Source organism: Sander vitreus, chromosome 6 (genome assembly GCF_031162955.1).
Source record: "Sander vitreus isolate 19-12246 chromosome 6, sanVit1, whole genome shotgun sequence".
Lineage (NCBI taxonomy): Eukaryota > Metazoa > Chordata > Actinopteri > Perciformes > Percidae > Sander > Sander vitreus.
Window position 1 is genome coordinate 1,084,045 of NC_135860.1, and position 20,000 is coordinate 1,104,044.

The 20,000-nt window shown below is 42.6% G+C and overlaps 1 protein-coding gene across 2 annotated transcripts in view; it reads right to left on the reverse strand.

The window, feature by feature from the left end:
• atp2c1 (ATPase secretory pathway Ca2+ transporting 1) overlaps positions 1–20,000 on the reverse strand; it is a 67,237-nt gene that overhangs the window by 12,024 nt on the left and 35,213 nt on the right. For both annotated transcript variants that reach the window (XM_078252004.1, XM_078252005.1), the window contains exons 8-21: positions 15,413–15,568; positions 13,884–13,952; positions 10,653–10,728; positions 10,494–10,560; positions 9,266–9,390; positions 8,169–8,266; positions 7,817–7,912; positions 7,481–7,570; positions 6,161–6,265; positions 5,140–5,296; positions 4,474–4,644; positions 3,807–3,904; positions 2,431–2,481; positions 701–867 (exon numbers count right to left, since the gene is read on the reverse strand). In XM_078252004.1, the coding sequence (XP_078108130.1) occupies positions 701–867; positions 2,431–2,481; positions 3,807–3,904; positions 4,474–4,644; positions 5,140–5,296; positions 6,161–6,265; positions 7,481–7,570; positions 7,817–7,912; positions 8,169–8,266; positions 9,266–9,390; positions 10,494–10,560; positions 10,653–10,728; positions 13,884–13,952; positions 15,413–15,568 (1,526 nt within the window). The remainder of the gene's footprint in view (positions 1–700; positions 868–2,430; positions 2,482–3,806; positions 3,905–4,473; positions 4,645–5,139; positions 5,297–6,160; positions 6,266–7,480; positions 7,571–7,816; positions 7,913–8,168; positions 8,267–9,265; positions 9,391–10,493; positions 10,561–10,652; positions 10,729–13,883; positions 13,953–15,412; positions 15,569–20,000) is intronic.

A 20,000-nucleotide genomic window follows, 5' to 3' on the forward strand; every position in this document is an offset into this window, starting at 1 on the left:
CAGCTTTTCTAACAATGTATTTTAGCTCTTCACTCATTTAGGTAATGCAGTTTAGCTTGCATCTCTGACAATTTTCCAGAATTTTTCAGCAGTGCAATGCATTTGGGCTTTAAGATTTTACATACAATTTGTTTCACATTTCTGCATTTGTGAGTCATTATCAGTTGGAAAATATACTCAGACCTCACAATGTTCTACATCATTTCCAATCCTTATAATTTCCCCTTTTTTGAAAAATCGGTCTCTGAATAGCTGCAGCGTGCTACAGGTGACATATTAACAGCAGGTGTGGTAATAACAGATCAAAGTGAAGTGAAGGTGCTAAATAACACTGTTATTGGGAACAGTACTTAAGGATGGAATGTAGGGCGAGGCAGACTTCCGGGTTACAGGTTTTATGCCCAGCAAGCATTTTTAGTAGGCTATATCTATTTATTTACTTATGTAAATGTAACCTTTGTAAAGTCACTTTTTATGTATTATTATGTATTGTCTGTTTTGTCCATCTTGGCTATGTACTGTTTGTAATGTCCTGTCTCTGTTGTATTCTTGGTGAAACTGAAGACACATTTTCACATCTGTGGACAATAAAAGTTTTTCGTATTCGTATCAGTTAAAAAAAAAAGAAGCCAAAATCGTCTCCGATCCGACACTGTGATCGGGATCGGGACATCCCTGCTGCCCACGTCTGTAGACTTACATGATGGTCTGGAAGTCGTCGTCCACTAGGATCATGTCGGCCGCCTCCTTGCAGACGTCGGTGCCCGTCTGGCCCATCGCCACGCCGATGTCGGCCGCTTTCAGCGCCACGGCGTCGTTCACCCCGTCGCCTGTCATGGCCACCACGGCGCCGATGTTCTGGAGCGACTGCAGAGAGGCCGCACTTTAATATTTCATGCAACTTCCATATACTGACTGACAAGTGAAGAGCGTTTAGAGCAGGGCTTCTCAAAGTCCGGACTGAGGTCCGTATTCGGGACCGAACGACAAGTCAATCTGGACCCTGCCCCAACCTCGTGTTATATATGAAGACAAAACCTTATGAAGTTTAAAAACATTTTTATACCGATCAATAAATTGTTAGTGAAGTTGAATATACAGTGGTGGTGTAACGGACCATAGTTGATCTCCCTCTACCTAAAAACATAAGTAGATTTGGGCTTATTTTTACAAATAGATTTTTTATTAGAGAGAAAGTAGTCAAACGAGAAAAGGTTACACCCAGTTAACACCCGGTGTAGTGGAGCCTTTACGATTCATTAACCGTGACTTTTTAAAGCTCAGTTAATAGTGAAAGTGGTTAACCGCTGCATTCCTAGTACTGAATTCCAGGTAGTGGTATCAGTACAAATGTTGACCAAGAAAACAGAGAACTCAACTTGAATGTATGTCGCTTAAAAGATATATGTGAGTTGATTTTGCTATGGACAATCTTTCCGGGCCCCTGACCTTACTGTGATTGTTCATAACTGTGTACCCAGCTCTGGGGAGTTTACTCCCCGGAGTCCTTATGTTTTTTTTTCGCCCAGCATATTTCCTTGGATTAGGATGGCACCAAGATCATGGTTGCAGCTGTCGCCATGGTCCTGCTGTACTCCCTGCTACACCCTGCTACGCTCTGCGGTGCCCTGCTACGTCCTGCTACGCTCTGCGGTGCCCTGCTACGCTCTGCGGTGCCCTGCTACGTCCTGCTACGCTCTGCGGTGCCCTGCTACGCTATGCGGTGCCCCGCTACGTCCTGCTACACTCTGCGGTGCCCTGCTACGCTCTGCGGTGCCCCGCTACGTCCTGCTACACTCTGCGGTGCCCTACTACGCTCTGCGGTGCCCTGCTACGTCCTGCTACGCTCTGCTGTGCCCTGCTACGTGCTGCTACGCTCTGCTGTGCCCTGCTACGTCCTGTAACGCCCTGCAGTGTCCTGCTACGCTCTGCGGTGCCCTGCTACGTCCTGTAACGCCCTGCAGTGCCCTGCTATGCTCTGCGGTGCCCTGCTACGCTCTGTGGTGCCCTGCTACGCTCTGCTGTGCCACACTACATCCTGTAATGCCCTGTAACGCCCTGCAGTGCCCTGCTATGACATGAACCACGACGACTACCACCGTCAGACACCGCCTACTAAAAGGCAGTGTGGTCTAGACCTACTCTATCTGTAAAGTGTCTCGAGATAACTCGTTATGATTTGATACTATAAATAAAATTGAAATTGTATTTCTAAATATTCTTAAACTTGTTCAACTCAATTGTTCAGATCAAACTCAGTCTTAAGTGAATATTTAAAAAGATTTCAGCCTGAACATGTTAATTAAAACGATGCATTGTGTTGGTCAATGCAGCAGTATCAGCTAATTAAGTATATTGGTACTGATATTATACTTAAAGGACAAACGTAGAGTTCTTGGAAAGTAAACAGCTGAGTGTTTTGTTCATCACCTTGACGATCTTCAGCTTGTGTCGGGGACTGGCTCGATAAAACACCGCTATCTGTCGGGACAGAAGACAACTTTAATGCCGACAAATACAAAACATATGCAGAAATAACAAAAACTATGTATGTTCTGTGATATTTAATTAGGAAACGTTTATTTTCTACACATTAAAAGGATGTTAGAGATCTGAGCTGAAAGAAAAAACTGTAAACATCTTCACATTTTATCATTTACTGCGCCTTTGTTTCTAAATCAAATGTGTTAAACTTGAGGTCCGCGGGCCAAATCGGGCCCCTCGCAGATTTTGATCCGGCCCGAATATCAGTTAAGGTTCACAATAGATTTTGGCCCCGTCTAGTTGTGCGCCAAACCAAAAAGATGGGAAACAGTTTTTCTTGATTTGCTAAATTCTATGCTGGCTAACGCCGGCTCCACACTGGCTGCGTGGCGTGAGCGTGGCGTTGCTGTTGCGTGGCGTTTTCTATGTCTTTACACACCAGAAAGGTGTCGCGGTGCTGCTGCTGCTGCTAGCCTTGTCTGAACACATGGATGTTTCCCATCGATAAACTACACTCAAGCAGTAGTATACTTCATGTTAAACATAAATATATACTGATCTGATTACAGCAACGACAACGTCGGCACTATTGGTGGTAAAATAGGCTGCAGAAGATCTCGTTCTGTATTGACAGGTGCAATATATATATATATATTTTTAATTACATTTATATCTGCATTTATGTCAAAACCTCGAGACTTTCAAATATCAACATGTCATTTATTAATATGTATTTGTGTCAAAATGGCATATGAACATCTTTTCTTATTCTATTTAGCCTGGAAACGCTTCCAACACGCTTGCCTGTCGCGTGAAAAATAGGCGTCGGTTCTGTTTCTAGCAGGCACGCGTTTTCTGAGACGTGCGTGTCATGCAGGCAGTGTGCAAGCTCTAACCTGTTACCATGGGAGCCCAAATAAAAACGGACACGCCACGCAGCTGACACGCTCACGCCACGCAGGCAGTGTGCAGGAGGCCGAACTTTTTGGCTGACTTTTGTAGAAGCTTTATGTTGACAACAAAGTGACAAAAGTGTATGTAAAAGTAACAAAAAACCCTCAAAAGTGTCAAACAATTACAAAAATAAAACTACAAAAATGATGAAAAATGGGACATGCAGTAAGACAGTCAAAGATACAGTATATTACTTTTTCAATGAAATAAAAGCATGTCAGTAAACTCAGTCAGCAGTAAATGTCTGGCCCTGGATGGGATTGTCATCTTCCAGTCTGGCCCTTAGAGAAAGGGAGTTTGACAGACTGTTGTGAATGATAAGTGGCTGCATTGTTTCAGAGTACAGTGCTAAAGGAAGCTGTTCTCACTCTGGGGACGATGTTTGAAAGCTGCTGCAGGTCAAGTTGATCCACCTCTTCTCCAGACAAACACTGACAGCCTTTAGAGTACAGACCCAGCCGGCTGGCTGTGGAGACACACACACAGAGACACATAAAGAGAGAGAGACACACACACACACACAAAGAGAGAGACAGACACACACACACACACACACACACACACACACACACACACACACACACACACACACACACACACACACACACACACACACACAGAAGGATGGTTAGCAGAGCCGAGTAAAACAAACCTTAGATTCCATTTGTGGTAACGTTGATAAAGATGCTAACGGTCCCTCATTCAAAATGATAACTAAAGATGTTTGGCAACAAACCGGATTCTGAGGATTAATAATAATTATGTGACTTTCATTTTATGTGCCCAGGTTACCTGTTCTTCATTAACTACAGTAAGAGTCTGACTTTAGTTTTTCATGTTTTGGAAAAATAAGAGAAAAACTAATCCAATAAAATAAAAAAACGGAACCTGGAATTTGTGAATCAAAGAAGAGGTGTCTAACTGCGTGTCAATCACTGCTCATGCACACTCATTTTTGTATTTTTATCTCCCCTCCGTCTGATCAAATGTAAACTGTGTGATGGTTTATCCCGAAGCCTGTTCCCCCTCTCTGACCTATGGACACGGCGGTTTCCTTGGAGTCTCCGGTGATCATCTTGATGGCGACTCCGGAGCTGATGAGCGCGCTCACGGCTTCTTTGACCCCGGACCTTGGGGGGTCGATGATGCCCACCAGACCCAGGAAGGTCAGGTTCCCCATCTCGGAACCCGACGCAAACGCCAGGACTAAAAAGGAAGAGACGGACATAGACATAATCCCAGCCCAATGGAGCAGCATCAGACTCATATTCTGACTAGAGTCTGAGTAGGACCACGTCAGGCTACATTTGTGCCATTTTTGCATAAAAGGTTCGTTCAAAGACCAACCGATTATCAAAATAGTTGCCATTTGTCCAATGTATTGAATTTATTTTGATATAAAACAAAAAAGAAAAAGGAAAGTCTCAATTACTTTCACGACTAATTGATAGAAACTGGGAAAAATGTCCATTACAGTTTCTAAAAGTCCAAGGTGATGTCTTATAATGTCTCATTGTTTCATCCTGTCTGTCTGTCTGTCCGTCCATCCATCGTATCATTGCAGCTCTATCTTAAGATATCTCTATCTATAGAGCTGATCTATATCTATCTATATTGATTGAATACTGGTGTCTTGATTATTTTTCTATTGATTGATGCAGCTCTGTCTGTGTCTGTACAAACAGATTTCCATTTCTCTACCTCTGAGACCAGCTGAGCCCATGTAGCTGATCTGCTGCTGGTACAGCTCCCTCTGCTGGTGGTTCAGTGACAGTGTGGATCCTCGGCTGTTATAGGAGCTGCAGAGGCGGATCACCTGCTCATACGCTCCCTTCATGAAGTAAACTCCCGGCTTATCCTAAAGGGAGGGAGGGAAGGAGGGAGGGAGGGGACATGGATAACGAGGCTCTCATCAACACAAGCAAAGCAGAACACAAAACAAGAACAAGTCTCAGCTTATAAATACTCGGGCTTCTTCCTACAGTAGAAGACAATCTGTCTTTTAAACACCATATTGAATGTAGATCTGTAGATTTTAAAAACAGAATTAAGGGCTGCGTCTCATTCCTCATACTTCCGTCAGTCCACCGCTAACGTGCACTGACCACTTACTGCCGTAGTGCCCACTTTGGATGGTTAGTGTTGTCCCAAAAGGAACACTTATGTTAAAACACTTACCGGAAATGACGAGCAGGGATCAGCGTGACGAACGCCTCTCTTTTGTAAAATACGAGATCGTATTCCGAACGAGCCGCCATTATGGTCGGTTTTGAAATTCGGGAGAAGCCAGACCCACGTGACGCGTTCGTCCAATCAGCTGTCGGTCAACGTCCCTGGTCCCTCCCCCTTTCCGCTTTGTAGTCAAGATGGCGCCCGTTTAGTGCGAGTAGGGTCCATCGTTCCACACTGAACTTTTTGACCGTTTTTAGGGGGTCATCCGGCTACTTTCAGTGTGACTTTTTGCGTATATATCTACACTATATACTTAAAACTAAGTGTTTGAAGTGTGCAAGTAGGCGGTTTGAGACACAGCCAAGGACTGGCTGTTACCGAACACTGATCATTCATTGTTTGATGTAATTTTCCGTTTTGTTTGTTCTTTTATGTGAAACTCTTTGAGCAGTAAAGAGCCCGTAAAAGAGATTCTGAATCTCAAAGGGAAACATTCCTGTAAAAACGAGGTAAACGTTGGTGAAAAGGGGTTGGTGGAGAACATGCGGACCTGCAGGGTGCGGTGAACACAGCGGACAGCCATCCACTTCTGCTCCGAGCTGAAGGGATGCTCGTCCAGACGGACGTACTCCTGCTGCAGGCTCTCCAGCCCCATCTGGAAGACAGAAGCACAGCTGGATGAAAAAAAACACAGCTGGATCACACAGCGAAGGAGCTTCTCGTATTCTGTCCGAAAGACCAGCGACTGTTTTCCAGTGTGTGACACTGTGTGAAAGCTAACTGAACCAAATGCAAAATGCGATAATGTTGCAGCTTGAGCATCCTTAAACATGAAAAAGTCACGCTCAGAAGAGATTCAGTCCACAATTCATTTCTACAATCTTTCCCATCCATGTGAATAAAATAAATACATAACTACGACAACAAAAACAATCACAGCATCAACAAGTGCACAAATCAACACTGTGTTTAACCCTTGCGTCGTCTTCTAGTTGACCTGCAGCTTTGCGTTTTTATGGGTCGAAATTTCAACATTTTGCTGTTCTTTTTCTACACTTTTCTCGACGTTTTTGTGGCTTTTATTACATTTTTTTCTTCAATTTTTAATGTAATAATTTTGTCAATTTTTGTCACTTTTTTCCAATTTTTTTTAACAAGTTTTTGTCACCATGGCGATGTTTTTGATGTATTTATTTATTATTTTTTTACTTAAAAAAAATAAAATAATTGTCACTTTTTTTAATTATGTCAGTCAATTTTTGTCGCTTTTTCAGATGTCTTTTTTTTTTTCAATTTTTTTTGAACAAGTTTTTGTCACCATGGCGATGTTTTTGATGTATTTTTTTTGTAACTTTTTCCAATTTATTTTGTCACTTTTTTCAGCATTTAAAAGAAAAAAATGTTTTTCAAACAAAAAGTTTCAAAATTCACTTGAAAGTGCACGGACAGGTTGACTTATTATTTTTTCAGCTTTCCGAACCAGCAACGTTGTGTGTGTGAGAGAGAGAGTGTGTGTGTGTGTGTGTGTGTGTGTGTGTGTGTGTGTGTATGCGCTTGTTTAACTATATTTGTGGGGTCCAAAAACCGGGAGTCCAGTATACTTGTGGGATCCCGACAGCTTTGTGGGGCCAAAATGCTGGACCCACAACTTTAAAGGTCTGTTTGAGGGTTAAGACTTGGTTTTAGGATTAGGGTTAGAATGAGGTTCTGGTTAGGGTGAGGGTAAGGGTTAAGGTTAGGCATTTAGTTGGGATGGTTAAGGTTAGGGTAAGGGGCTAGGGAATGCATTATGTTAATGACGGGTCCCCACAAAGATAGTGCCACAAACCTGTGTGTGTGTGTGTGTGTGTGTGTGTGTGTGTGTGTGTACCTTCATGGCAAGGGCGATGAGCGCTCCCTCCGTCGGTCGTCCCAGCAGAGTGTGGTTCCTGATGATGGAGTCGTTACACACACAGCCAACCTAACATCACAGACAGACAGACATGTCAATTAATAACTCTTCTCTGCTTCACAAATGCCCATCTGTTAACAAATAAAGTGTTTATTTGTACAGTTTGATAAAACACTAAATACTCTCATGTGGTGGGATTCTGACAATAGAAATGTTTTGAAATGTCATGTTCTGCACATTTAACCCCATTTTTAAAAGACAGACTTGTGTAGAGATGTTTGGTGGACGTGCAGCAGCCCCGACGTGTCGACTCACCTCCACGATCTTGCTGATTGACGGGCAGGAGAAGCCGTGGATGACTTCCCCGTCCAGTAAAACTTCTCCCGCTCCGTTGTAGCCCACGCCTGTCACCTGCAACACAACACAAACAATAGGACAGTTGTAGACAGGAAAGTAGGGCGAGAGAGAGAGACAGACACAGAGAGAGAGAGAGACAGAGAGAGAGAGACAGACAGAGAGAGCGAGAGCGAGAGCGAGAGCGAGAGAGAGAGAGAGAGAGAGAGAGAGAGAGAGAGAGAGAGAGAGAGAGAGAGAGAGAGAGAGAGAGAGAGAGAGAGAGAGAGAGAGAGAGAGAGAGGGAAAGAGAGAGAGGGAGAGAGAGTCCGACCTCAGCGTGGAGTCCGTCCGACGTGAACAGCTGAGTGGCGGTCATCTCGTTCTTGGTCAGAGTCCCCGTCTTGTCGGAGCAGATGACGTTACAGCAGCCTGACGGAGAAAACAATGTTAGTGTTCACAAAAACATGTCCGTCTGAAGAAGCTGATACTGACTGACTGGAGGATATTTGCTGCTTGGATACTTTGATCATTACATAACATTAAATGTATTAAGCTGCTTGCAGGGGGGGGAGGGAGATGCAGGGGATATGTCCCCCACAATATTTAGAAGAGGAAGATTTGTCCACCCTTAAAAAACATGAAACAAGCCACTCCCCCACAGGGTTCCCAATAGAGGTTGCCCGATGACCCAGGGCAAGTGAGATGCAAGTAAATATAACGACCCACTCCCCCGTTCGGGCGTCATCGCATCATAAATGACCTTATCTAGAATTCAGTTGCTGTTTGACACTTGAAAATGTTGATTTTTTTTTACGGTTTTGACATTTTTTTAACTTTTTTTCCTTTCGACATGACAGGTTTTTTCCCCGACATTTTTCCGATGCTTTACCCCTTTTTTGTGGTGTTTTAAGACTTTTTTTTAATTGATTTTTTAACGTTTTTACGAGGTTTAAAAAAAATAAAAAAAAGTTTTTTCAAACATTCTTTTTCGAAAAGTCAAGTCAGCCAGTTCATTCAGTCAAAAGTGTGTCTTGAACCATGCCCCAAAAGAGGTAAAAATAACTGTAAGGAAAACAAGAACTGCGTCTACTTGTGCTACATAAACCTTGCAGCTTCTGGCTTTAACAAGGTCTCATTCCATTTGTTGTTGAGATGTACATGATTCCTAAAAAAAACATCTCGAAAGACTGGTGATGTTTTGAATATGGAGCAAGTTATGAACAATACAGGAGAATAATAATTAGTACATGTATATAATAGACATTTGCACTGTAAATTGATGCAGAAAAGGCTCAAATTCTTGCATAACAATTCACCGGAATGCAGGAAATTAAGTGTTTGAAGCTCAAAATTGTATTTGGTGACAGATAGGGTGAAAACGATTGTGTCGTAGATGTGACTGGATGCAGAGCGTTGGAGGAAACATACCCAGAGTTTCTACGATGGGAAGCTTCTTGATGATGGCTCTTTTCTTCACCATGCGCATCACGCCGAGCGCCAGCGTCACCGTCACCACGATGGGTAAACCCTCTGGGATGGCAGCGACCGCCAGACTGAAGGAGAGCAGGGCTTATCAGTCATTAATATTTAATACCACATTTAACACGTCACTTCAGGTACACAATATTCGTCTCGATACTGTTTCGGTACAGGACGTTTGGTTCGGTATGAGACACTGATTAGCTATGTCTGGTGTGACCCACCCAAACATGGCAAAATGGTCTATTTAAAGCCGACATATATGTCGGATGTCAGGAGGTTTCACTGCCATCATTAATGACTTTGTTTCATGTTTGTGTCTCCGTAAGTCTTTCCAGCGAGGCTGCGTACATAAAACGGATCCCTACATCTGCCACGCCTAAAAGGAAATGCAGACTTTATCATAAGTGCATTTGAGAAGTCACAGGCTGCTTCCCAAGCCTCTTATTTGAGATCTCCTCGCTCAAACCGGAAGCCGCTTTGGCCCTCCTTCGTGAAGGCCGTCTCAAAGCTCTCCTTCCTGCCCCGAGGATGGAGAATGGATCTCTGAGGAGCTATGACTGAAGATGGAGGATGGATCTCTGAGGAGCTATGAGCGAGGAGGGAGCATGGAGGATGGATCTCTGAGGAGCTATGACTGAGCATGGAGGATGAATCTCTGAGGAGCTATGAGCGAGGAGGGAGCATGGAGGATGGATCTCTGAGGAGCTATGAGCGAGGAGGGAGCATGGAGGATGGATCTCTGAGGAGCTATGAGCGAGGAGGGAGCATGGAGGATGAATCTCTGAGGAGCTATGAGCGAGGAGGGAGCATGGAGGATGGATCTCTGAGGAGCTATGAGCGAGGAGGGAGCATGGAGGATGGATCTCTGAGGAGCTATGAGCGAGGAGGGAGCATGGAGGATGGATCTCTGAGGAGCTATGAGCGAGGATACAGAGAGCAGCCTCACTGGAAGGCGTGCAGCTAAAAGCAGTTGCAGCATGTCCTCATTTCCTCTCTCACCTGGGACATACCCAAAATGTCTGCCATGACAAAAGTCAGTTATAATCGGATAACAGAAGTTAACTGCAGACTGACGGCTGCTGCCAGGGGTTCAATCATTTACCGACAAGCATATAGTCTCTACAGAGAGGCTTAATTCATCAAACATCAGTCAGTCAGAGTGAGATTCAGCTACCTGACACCGATGGTGAACATGTCCAGGATCCTCTTCCCCTGCAGCCAGCCCACCAGCATGATGACAGCTGAATGACAGCAGAGAAAACATGAATCAGCATAACAGGGAGACGCTCAAGATGAAGGCTAACACAGGTCGGATGACTGAAAAGCAACAAACCTATGATGCCGAAGGAATAGAGCGAGAGCTGCTTTCCCAGCAGGTCCATGCTCTTCTGTAGCGGCGTTTTAGGAGCCTGAAATACACAAACAACAAAGATAAGTTTACTTGAAATACTTTAATCACTTTTTTTTCTGTTTTAGTCACTTTTTGGTCGCTTTTTTGGATGTTGAGGGCACTTTTTACAACATTTTTGTTGACTTTTTCAACGTTTTTGTGATCACTTTTTTCTTGATATATATACATAAATTATATTAGGTGACGATCGACTGGGGTGAAGTTAGTTTAATGTTTGACATTCGTTGGTTTTCACGGACGTTACCTTCGATAGGTCCTTGTCAAAGCCTCGATTTCACTTGGTTTCAGGGTATGTTGGAGAGCTAATTTAGACAGACGTTTGTTTTTAACTCAAAATCACCAAAAATGTCGATGCAGTTAAGAGCGCAAAGAAATGAATGTCTGTCCAACACGCCCGTCACTGTAGAGGTAGTTAGGGACCGTCGTTATATATATATATATATATATTTCAATCTTTAATACCTTCTTTGCTGTTCAACATAGACATCTCAAAATACTCCCATTATAGAAAGGAAGAGCCGTTAAACAAAAAACACAGATGTATACTTACCAATAAAGATGGTGGTTTCAACACGTTTCTCATTTATGAATATATTGACATCATTGACATCCTCTCACAACTTTCACAGTTGTTAGTTTGTGCCAAAAATACTTTGAAAATACCTTATCAATATCAGTAAATTCATGAATGAAAAACCTATTGAAGTGATAACTTCTAATAGGTCACTGAAGATGATGAAGGTTTTTCTAACTCGCAAACTAACAGCTGTCAAAGTTGTGAGAGGATGTCTGAGACTTATTACAGGTGGTTTGATGTCAATCAATTCATAAATGAGAAACGTGTTGAAATAATAACCTTTTTAACGAGCATTTCTTTAGAGAACAGATCAGGGATATTGATTTCCAAAGGTTTTTTTCCACAAACAAATAGCTGTTAAAAGCTGTGAGAGGAACATATAAGAGGTGATTTGATGTCAATATATTCAGAAATGAGAAAAGTACCATCTTGAAATGTGCACAAACCATTATTTGCTGTATTTTTTCTATTTTAAAAGTTTCTTTCTACTAACTTACAAGTGTGAAATGTTCAAGGGCTGCAACTTTCTATAATGGGAGTGGTTTGAGATTTCTACGTTGTAAAACAAAAAAGGTATTAAAGATTAAAATGAGTGGTGTTGCAATTTTACGACGGTCCCTAACTACCTCTACAGTGACGGGCGTGTTGGACAGACATTCAGTTCTTTGCGCCCTAAACTGCGTCGTCATTTTTGGTGATTTTGAGTTAACTAAAACTGTGAAACGTCTGTCTAAATTAGCTCTCCAACATACCCTGAAACTGGGGGAATCAAAGTATTGACACGGAGCTATTGAAGGTAACATCCGTGAAAACCAATGAATGTCAAACATTAAACTAACTTCACCCCGGTCATGGATCGCTAATAAAGTATGTTCACTACGGTGGCCCTGAAGTGCAAATCACAACAGCAAATCATAAAACACAACGGCAAATATGAAAACACGACAGCAAATAGGAAAACACGACAGCAAATAGGAAATATTTGCCGTTGTGTTTTTCTATTTGCTGTTGTGATTTGCACTTCAGGGCCACCGTAGTTCACAGATGTACATGCATATAAAAATAGATAACAACTGCATGAGAAAACAAACAAAACAAAACAGAACAGAATACATTTAAACAAAGCAAACAAATAAATATAAAAAGGTTTTCATCCACATCCAAGGAATTTGCCTTCTGGTGTCAAAAATACACATAGTAAGAGAAATGAAATTTAAACTAGTCAATAATCATGGATATAAAATAGAAATGTGTGCACTGTAGTAACCCGTTAACTGTTAAACTACATAAACATGCAGCTGGTCAGATGTCTTCCCGCTATCACTACCTTAATCTGGAACAATGGCTCACTTGTTTTTACTGTAATAGTGATTCAATATGCTGCGTCCTGACTTTTGTTTAGCTTGAATGTGTGCGTCCCTGAGGGAAAGACTCTGCAGTGGAAGCACAGGGTTTCCTTACAGCACAACTGTGTCTGAACCTCTGAACCGGGCCCTGCAGGAAGTGCTCCGGGCTTTGAAGAAAATTGAACATAGCAGCCAAAGGATTTACAACTCTGACCCAAAAAGACTTTCCCCCGTAGACTAAAGCTTGATTTATACTTCTGTGTTAAATCTACGCCGTTGCTACGTACGTAGGTACGTGGAGAGACCGACCCTACGCCTAGATTTTCAAATTTGGCTTCATAATAATAAACGGGGCTCTGCCTCCAAAGCTGTATCCAGGTTTTTGTTATACATGCATGGTCTGAAGCATTCCAACGTTGAGTGGCGGACTTAGTCTAACTTCTAGGATCTACTTTGTGTAATGTGTCAGACTCTGAATTGAATTATTTGGAGTACAAGGATGTAATTATCTCTGCTTTCTCTGTCTTTCCACATCCAGACCTCTCAGGTGGTCTGGGACAGGTCTGCTTTCGGGTCCCCAGAGTCACAACTAAACACGGAGAAGCAGCGTTCAGTTTTTATGCAACACATATCTGAAACAAACTTCCAGAAAACTGCAGGTCCGCTGCAACTCTCACTTCTTATAAATCAAGGCTTGCCTGTTTAATGCAGGCTTTTTTTTTTTTTTTTAAGTAATTGTTTATTTCTTGAACTGCACTGTAACTTTTATTCTTGTATTTCATACCTTTCTTATTCTATTTTAGCTGTTTTTAATAGTTTATGTAAATATCTTTGAATCTGAAGCTGCTTTGCCTTGCTAGTCTTTTTCATGCACGTTTGTAAAAAGCTGATTAGGAACCTGGTTAAACACGGACAAGTAATCTGCGTGAGAAAATCAGGTTTCTCTCCCTGGTTTCCCTGATTGCGTCAAATGGGTTATTTTTGGTTTACATGAGGTTTAAGGAACCAGATTACGGCAGAAAACAGGCTGCAGCCTGATCCAGTTCTTAAGTGCACGTAAACACAGTGAGTGAGTGTTGGGATTTTGTGAAGCTCAGCAGCAAAGGATTGTCTTCTGCAACTCAACTGGAAAGACAATAACAACCCATACTGTACGTTGCTGCAACAGCTGAACTGTGGGTGGACAATAACATTAAACAGTCAGATAATAATCAGGATAACGTCACGTACCTCTTCCGCCTGCATCATCTTGAACACCTCCCCAAACTCGGAGTTCTCTCCGGTCCCGATGACGATGCCCTGAGGAACAACAAACACACAGATCACATGTGTACGTGCACATCACCTCCTTTTCTCTTTATATCAGAGCCACGAGATGACGTTTTTGACAACAGGAGGGATGAATCGCCAACTATTTTGATAATCGATAAAGGCTTGAGGTCAGCTTGTTGGTAGTCTCGCATTGCCAGACCTTCCTCCACAGCGCTACGGAGGAGGGTCTGGCTAGTCCACACAGCATTCCTGGAATGGGAGAAAAACATGCTCTGGTTTATTGGCATTTCTTTAAACCAATCACAATCGTCTTGGGCGGGGCTAAGCTCCGGATGGAGCCACGGTGCCTCTGCTAAATAGTCTCAGGAAGGAACTTGTTTGGTACCCTGCAGAGATCTGAGGAGCAGTTAACCATAGTCCTCACGAATCCACCGGAGGTTAGAACGCCAACACAGAGAAAGAGGAAGGGGACGGACGGCGGAACCGGAGCAATCCCGGAAGTGGAACTTTGTTTATATAGACTAGCATGTTGGATCCCAATTTGGCCTGATACTCGTTATCTTCATATTAGAGCTGCAAAGATTAATTAGGAGGCAAATATTAAATTAACCTCCAACTATGTTGATAATCGACTCATCGGTTTGAGTCATTTTTATGAAAAACTTGTGTGATGTCAGCTTGTTAAATGTGACTATCTTCTAGTTTCTTCTCTCCTCTGTGACAGGAAACTGAAGATCTTTGAGTTGTGGACAAAACTAGACATTTGAGGACGTCATCTTGGGCTTTTTTGGGAAACACGGATCCACATTGTTCACCATTTTCTGACCAAACTACTCACCTATTCATCCAGAAACTAATCAACAATGAAAATAATTGCTATAGCTGCAGCCTCATTTTATATATTTTATATCTCCAGGTCTCATGTTGGACTAAATGTGCTGTCAGATACTGGTTAGCTGATTGGATAAACCATCTGTCTATCACCACCTATGTTGGTGATAGACAGATGGGTCAGATACTGGTTAGCTGATTGGATAAACCATCCGTCTATCACCATCTATGTTGGTGACAGACAGGCCTAATCAACCAATCAGATCAACGATATATCTAACTCTTGCCGAAACCAGTCGGGAGAAGAGCAAAGTCATCTTTTCCTCCGAGAAAAGCCTCCAGTGCCGTTTTTTTGCTCTTCTTTCAATGAAGGAATACTTTCTAATTCGGATAAAACTTGCGTGACAGCTACGCTCATCTCATCCGTGGAAGCCGCCACGTTGTTTAGACTGAACAGTCGCTTCTCGTTGCGTCACACCTAAACCCGCCTGAAAACCAACGCTGATTGGTTGGTCGTTTGGCGAACGGCTCCAAATTTTCTCTGTCTCAAGATGCCAGACTGATCTGCGAGTGGAAAACTGGAGCTCGCCAGATCAGATACCCAACCCTAGATATAACTGATGAAAAAAAAGGTAAAGTGATCATCCTGCAGGTACCTTGGCTCTGCCGCAGCGCACTAGTGTCCCCATGAAGGCGATGTTGCTGCGGGACGCCATGTCTCCGTTGGTGGAGGCTTCTTGGTGGTAGGTGGTCTTTGAGCAGGGGGTGGTCTCCCCCGTCAGACTGGACTCATCCACAGACAAGTCTGTCGCCTGGGAGACGGAGGACAGACACAGAGTGGTCAGTGAACACGGACAAATCAAGATGTTCACACTTTGCGTCTTTTTTTTTTTTAAAGCTTCCAGCATCTGTTTTTACATGATGATCCTGTGGAGTAAACCGTGTTTTCTAACAAGTCCTGAGCCCTTTTTTAAACACCACCTCCGAGATTTTTTTCCTGTAGCTCAGAGCGTCTTTTTAAGGTTGACATTTTTTTCAACTTTTTAAGAAAAAAACGCCCTACGTCAAGCGCTTTTTTGACAGCTGACCAATGACAAGCGGAGTAGCGAGATGTGTCGTTTCCAAGAAAATACAGAGAAGGTGCCGATAGATGATAGATGTTCAGGGTTTTTGGGTTAGATGTTCAGGTTTTTAGGGTTAGATGTTCAGGGTTTTAGGGTTAGAGGTTAGATGTTCAGGGTTTTAGGGTTAGATGTTCAGGGTTTTATGTTAGATGTTCAGGGTTTTTGGGTTAGATGTTAGATGTTCAGGGTTTTAGGGTTCGATGTTCAGGGTTTTAGGGTTAGATGTTAGATGTTCAGGGTTTTAGGGTTAGATGTTCAGGGTTTTATGGTTAGATGTTAGATGTTCAGGGTTTTTGGGTTAGATCTTAGACGTTCAGGGTTTTAGGGTTAGACGTTCAGGGTTTTTGGGTTAGATCTTAGACGTTCAGGGTTTCATGGTTAGATGTTCAGGGTTTTACGGTTAGATGTTCAGGGTTTTATGTTAGACGTTCAGGGTTTTTGGGTTAGATGTTAGATGTTCAGGGTTTTTGGGTTAGATGTTCAGGGTTTTTGGGTTAGATTTTCAGGGTTTTTGGGTTAGATATTCAGGGTTTTTGGGTTAGGCGTTCAGGGTTTTTGGGTTAGATGTTAGATGTTCAGGGTTTTACGTTAGATGTTCAGGGTTTTAGGGTTAGATGTTCAGGGTTTTAGGGTTAGATGTTCAGGGTTTTTGGGTTAGGCGTTCAGGGTTTTTGGGTTAGATGTTAGATGTTCAGGGTTTTACGTTAGATGTTCAGGGTTTTAGGGTTAGATGTTCAGGGTTTTATGTTAGATGTTCAGGGTTTTATGTTAGATGTTCAGGGTTTTATGTTAGATGTTCAGGGTTTTAGGGTTAGATGTTCAGGGTTTTAGTGTTAGATGTTCAGGGTTTTAGGGTTAGATGTTCAGGGTTTTAGGGTTAGATGTTCAGGGTTTTATGTTAGATGTTCAGGGTTTTATGTTAGATGTTCAGGGTTTTAGGGTTAGATGTTCAGGGTTTTAGGGTTAGATGTTCAGGGTTTTATGTTAGATGTTCAGGGTTTTATGTTAGATGTTCAGGGTTTTAGGGTTAGATGTTCAGGGTTTTATGTTAGATGTTCAGGGTTTTAGGGTTAGATGTTCAGGGTTTTAGGGTTAGATGTTCAGGGTTTTTCCTGCATAGAGGAATTTTTGACGCTCCCCAAAGAGCTTTTAGCCAGCCCCAAAGGAAAATCCCCAGCACCAAAATGATAAGAATTGAGAGAAAAAACAGCACTTTAAATCCTCTCCTCTCCGATCCTGTTTAAAGACTGTGTTTAAAATAGCAATTTACCAAACAACAGTTGAACAAGCAGAACATGAACCTGAATAGGAGCGCTCATCTCAGTTTTACCGTCCAGAGTCTGGCTGTGTCGGACTCTTTCATTTACTCAAGCATAATAGACAGTTTTGTTTATCAAATTGTCAGAAACAACAGGCAAATGCATATAGATTTCTGTCAAATAAGGTGACACAGACTCATTGCCTTTCCTGTACGCAGACCGATCGTTCTTACTGCCTCGTGTAGCCCCCTGGATGTTGTAGCTGTTGTCATAGGAACTAAAGACTAGTGTTTTCTTGTCAAAAAAGAAGCCAAGCGTGATCATGGCCGAACTTTATTGCTTCACCACATTTCTGTTTGGGTTATGCAGTTTGGTTTTTTTCTGTGTAATCCTCTCCAGGTCTGCAGCTTAACCCTGACGAGGGAGCAGCATTAATATTAATAATAATAATAATAATAATAACAACAACAACAACAACAACAGTATTTATATAGCATCTTTAAAAACACAGTTTACAAAGTGCTTTGATAGACAAAGCGAGGCAAAAAGGTCAATAAAATAAGAGACAGCTAAACAGTGAGGCCGAACATTAGCCAAGACAATACTGGGTGAATAAAAACAAGAAGACAAAAGACACAAAACATAATCATGAGAAGATAAAATAAGCATATATATATATTATTATAATAATATTATAATAATATAATATAAATAGAAGCAATAAAACAAAATAAAGATCAAAAGGATAAACAGATCAGAAGAAACAGCGAAAAAGAGCATCACTTCTCAAAACCCATTTTTGACTGTGACTGTGTGTGACTGTGTGTGTGTGTGACTGTGTGTGTGTGTGTGTGACTGTGTGTGTGTGTGTGTGTGTGTGTGTGACTGTGTGTGTGTGTGTGTGTGTGTGTGCGTGACTGTGTGTGTGTGTGTGTGTGTGTGACTGTGTGTGTGTGTGTGTGTGTGTGTGTGTGTGTGTGTGTGTGTGTGTGTGTGTGTGTGTGTGTGTGTGTGTGTGTGTGTGTGTGTGTGTGTGTGTGTGTGTGTGTGTGTGTGTGTGTGTGTGTGACTGTGTGTGCGTGTGTGCGTGTGTGTGTGTGACTGTGTGTGTGTGTGTGTGTGTGTGTGTGACTGTGTGTGTAACTGTGTGTGCAACTGTGTGTGCAACTGTGTGTATGTGACGGTGTGTGTGTGTGTTTGTAAAAGAGTTGACTGATTCTGCGAGCCTCGTCTCCTCGGACCGACCAATGGGAGCAGAGATAGCGCTGGAGAGCCAGTGGACCAGCGAAAGACGTCTTTTTGTTAAAGTGAACAAAAAGAAAACTGGGTTATCTTGAGTTGTTGCCGCCCTGTCCTAGTCCCGCGGGTTATTTCATTGTTCTAGACATGAATAGGGACATAACAGGTGTCAAAGGTCAAGTCTGCACTTCTTTAAACAAAGCACCATAAAGCAGGAAGAGATCACATCTCCAGTTGAAAAAGGACAACGGAGATTCTTGGTGGAGTGCTAAACTCAAAATCCAATAGCTTTGTTCCAAAAGGTGAAGAAAAGGTAGAACGTCTCAGGTTCCCAAGTTAAGAAGGACAAAATGCTCTCGTTTCACTTATTTTAGTGACGTGGAGAAGAGAAGAGATTAAATCTTACCGTGTGTCACAGACACAGAAATGACCCCAGGAACAGAGAGATACATGACTTTGGTTACACTTCCCTTGAAGGTATCTACATAAGAGTGACATGACACTGACATGAACGTGTCATAAACATTATAAACAAGTCATAAACGTTTATGACATAACGCTTCTTTTAGTAAGTGTCATTCGGTTTTGTCATGACAAGTTATGGTTAGGGTCAGGGTTATGGTTATGGTTATGGTTAAGGCTGTTTTATGGTTGTGTGGAGGCTCCACGCAGAGCTTTCTCCGTAGCCTACGTAAGTGGCTTGATGTTTATACTTGTGCGCTGGTGTGTGCGTCGAGCCGGCGTGTGTGTGTGTGTGTGTGTGTGTGTGTGTGTGTGTGGGGAGTAGGTGATAGAGCGAGGGAGAAGTGAGAGAGTGATGGTGATTATCTTCAGAGTCCTGTTCCCTGTTCTTTCTGACCACGGTGGGAAATCTGGAGCAGGAGGAGTTAACCCTCTCCTTGATTTCATGTTTATGGAGAAGGAGAACCAGGTCATGATTCGGGGGGGGGGGGGAATGCAACGCTACCAAGCCACGGGCAAGCGACGTGCGTCGCTGCGACGTGTAGTTTCATTTTTTGAGAGGTGACGTCAGGCTACGGCGTAGACGCAGAGGGGTCTGCGGGGGTACGCTGTTGATCCGATGCAGAAGCATAAAAGGGCCTTTAGGGTTCATGTGTCATGACACTCTTATGTAGATACCTTCAAGTAAAGTGTTACCATTACTTTACTTAAGATTTGTTGGCTCAAAGAAATGAATCTTGCTGCTAAGTGTTAGCATGCGTGGTTGTAATACACACAGTTCAGCGCATGCTTGTGATCAATTGGGAGTGTTATGGCTTTATGGCTCTTTAATCTCCTAAGAACGTTTCCAGGAAGTTCTCTTAGAAAGACCTTTGTATTCGGTACAAATTACAGGGAAAATAGAGATAACGTTTAAGGGATTTCCAGAATAATTTCCTTGAAAGAATGGCTCCATTTAAACCCAAGTAAACTTTACTTGGGTTTAAATTGAGCCATTGTTTGCCTGCAGAAATGTAACGTTTTAACACGAGTAATTAATTGGAATGAATAAACTGGAAGTGTGTTGGCCCTTTACGTGCTACTAAATCACACACAAGTTCCAGTCACGTATCCGTTCCCTTTTTGGGGAATTATAGGAAATCAGAGCTGTAAACTAAGAC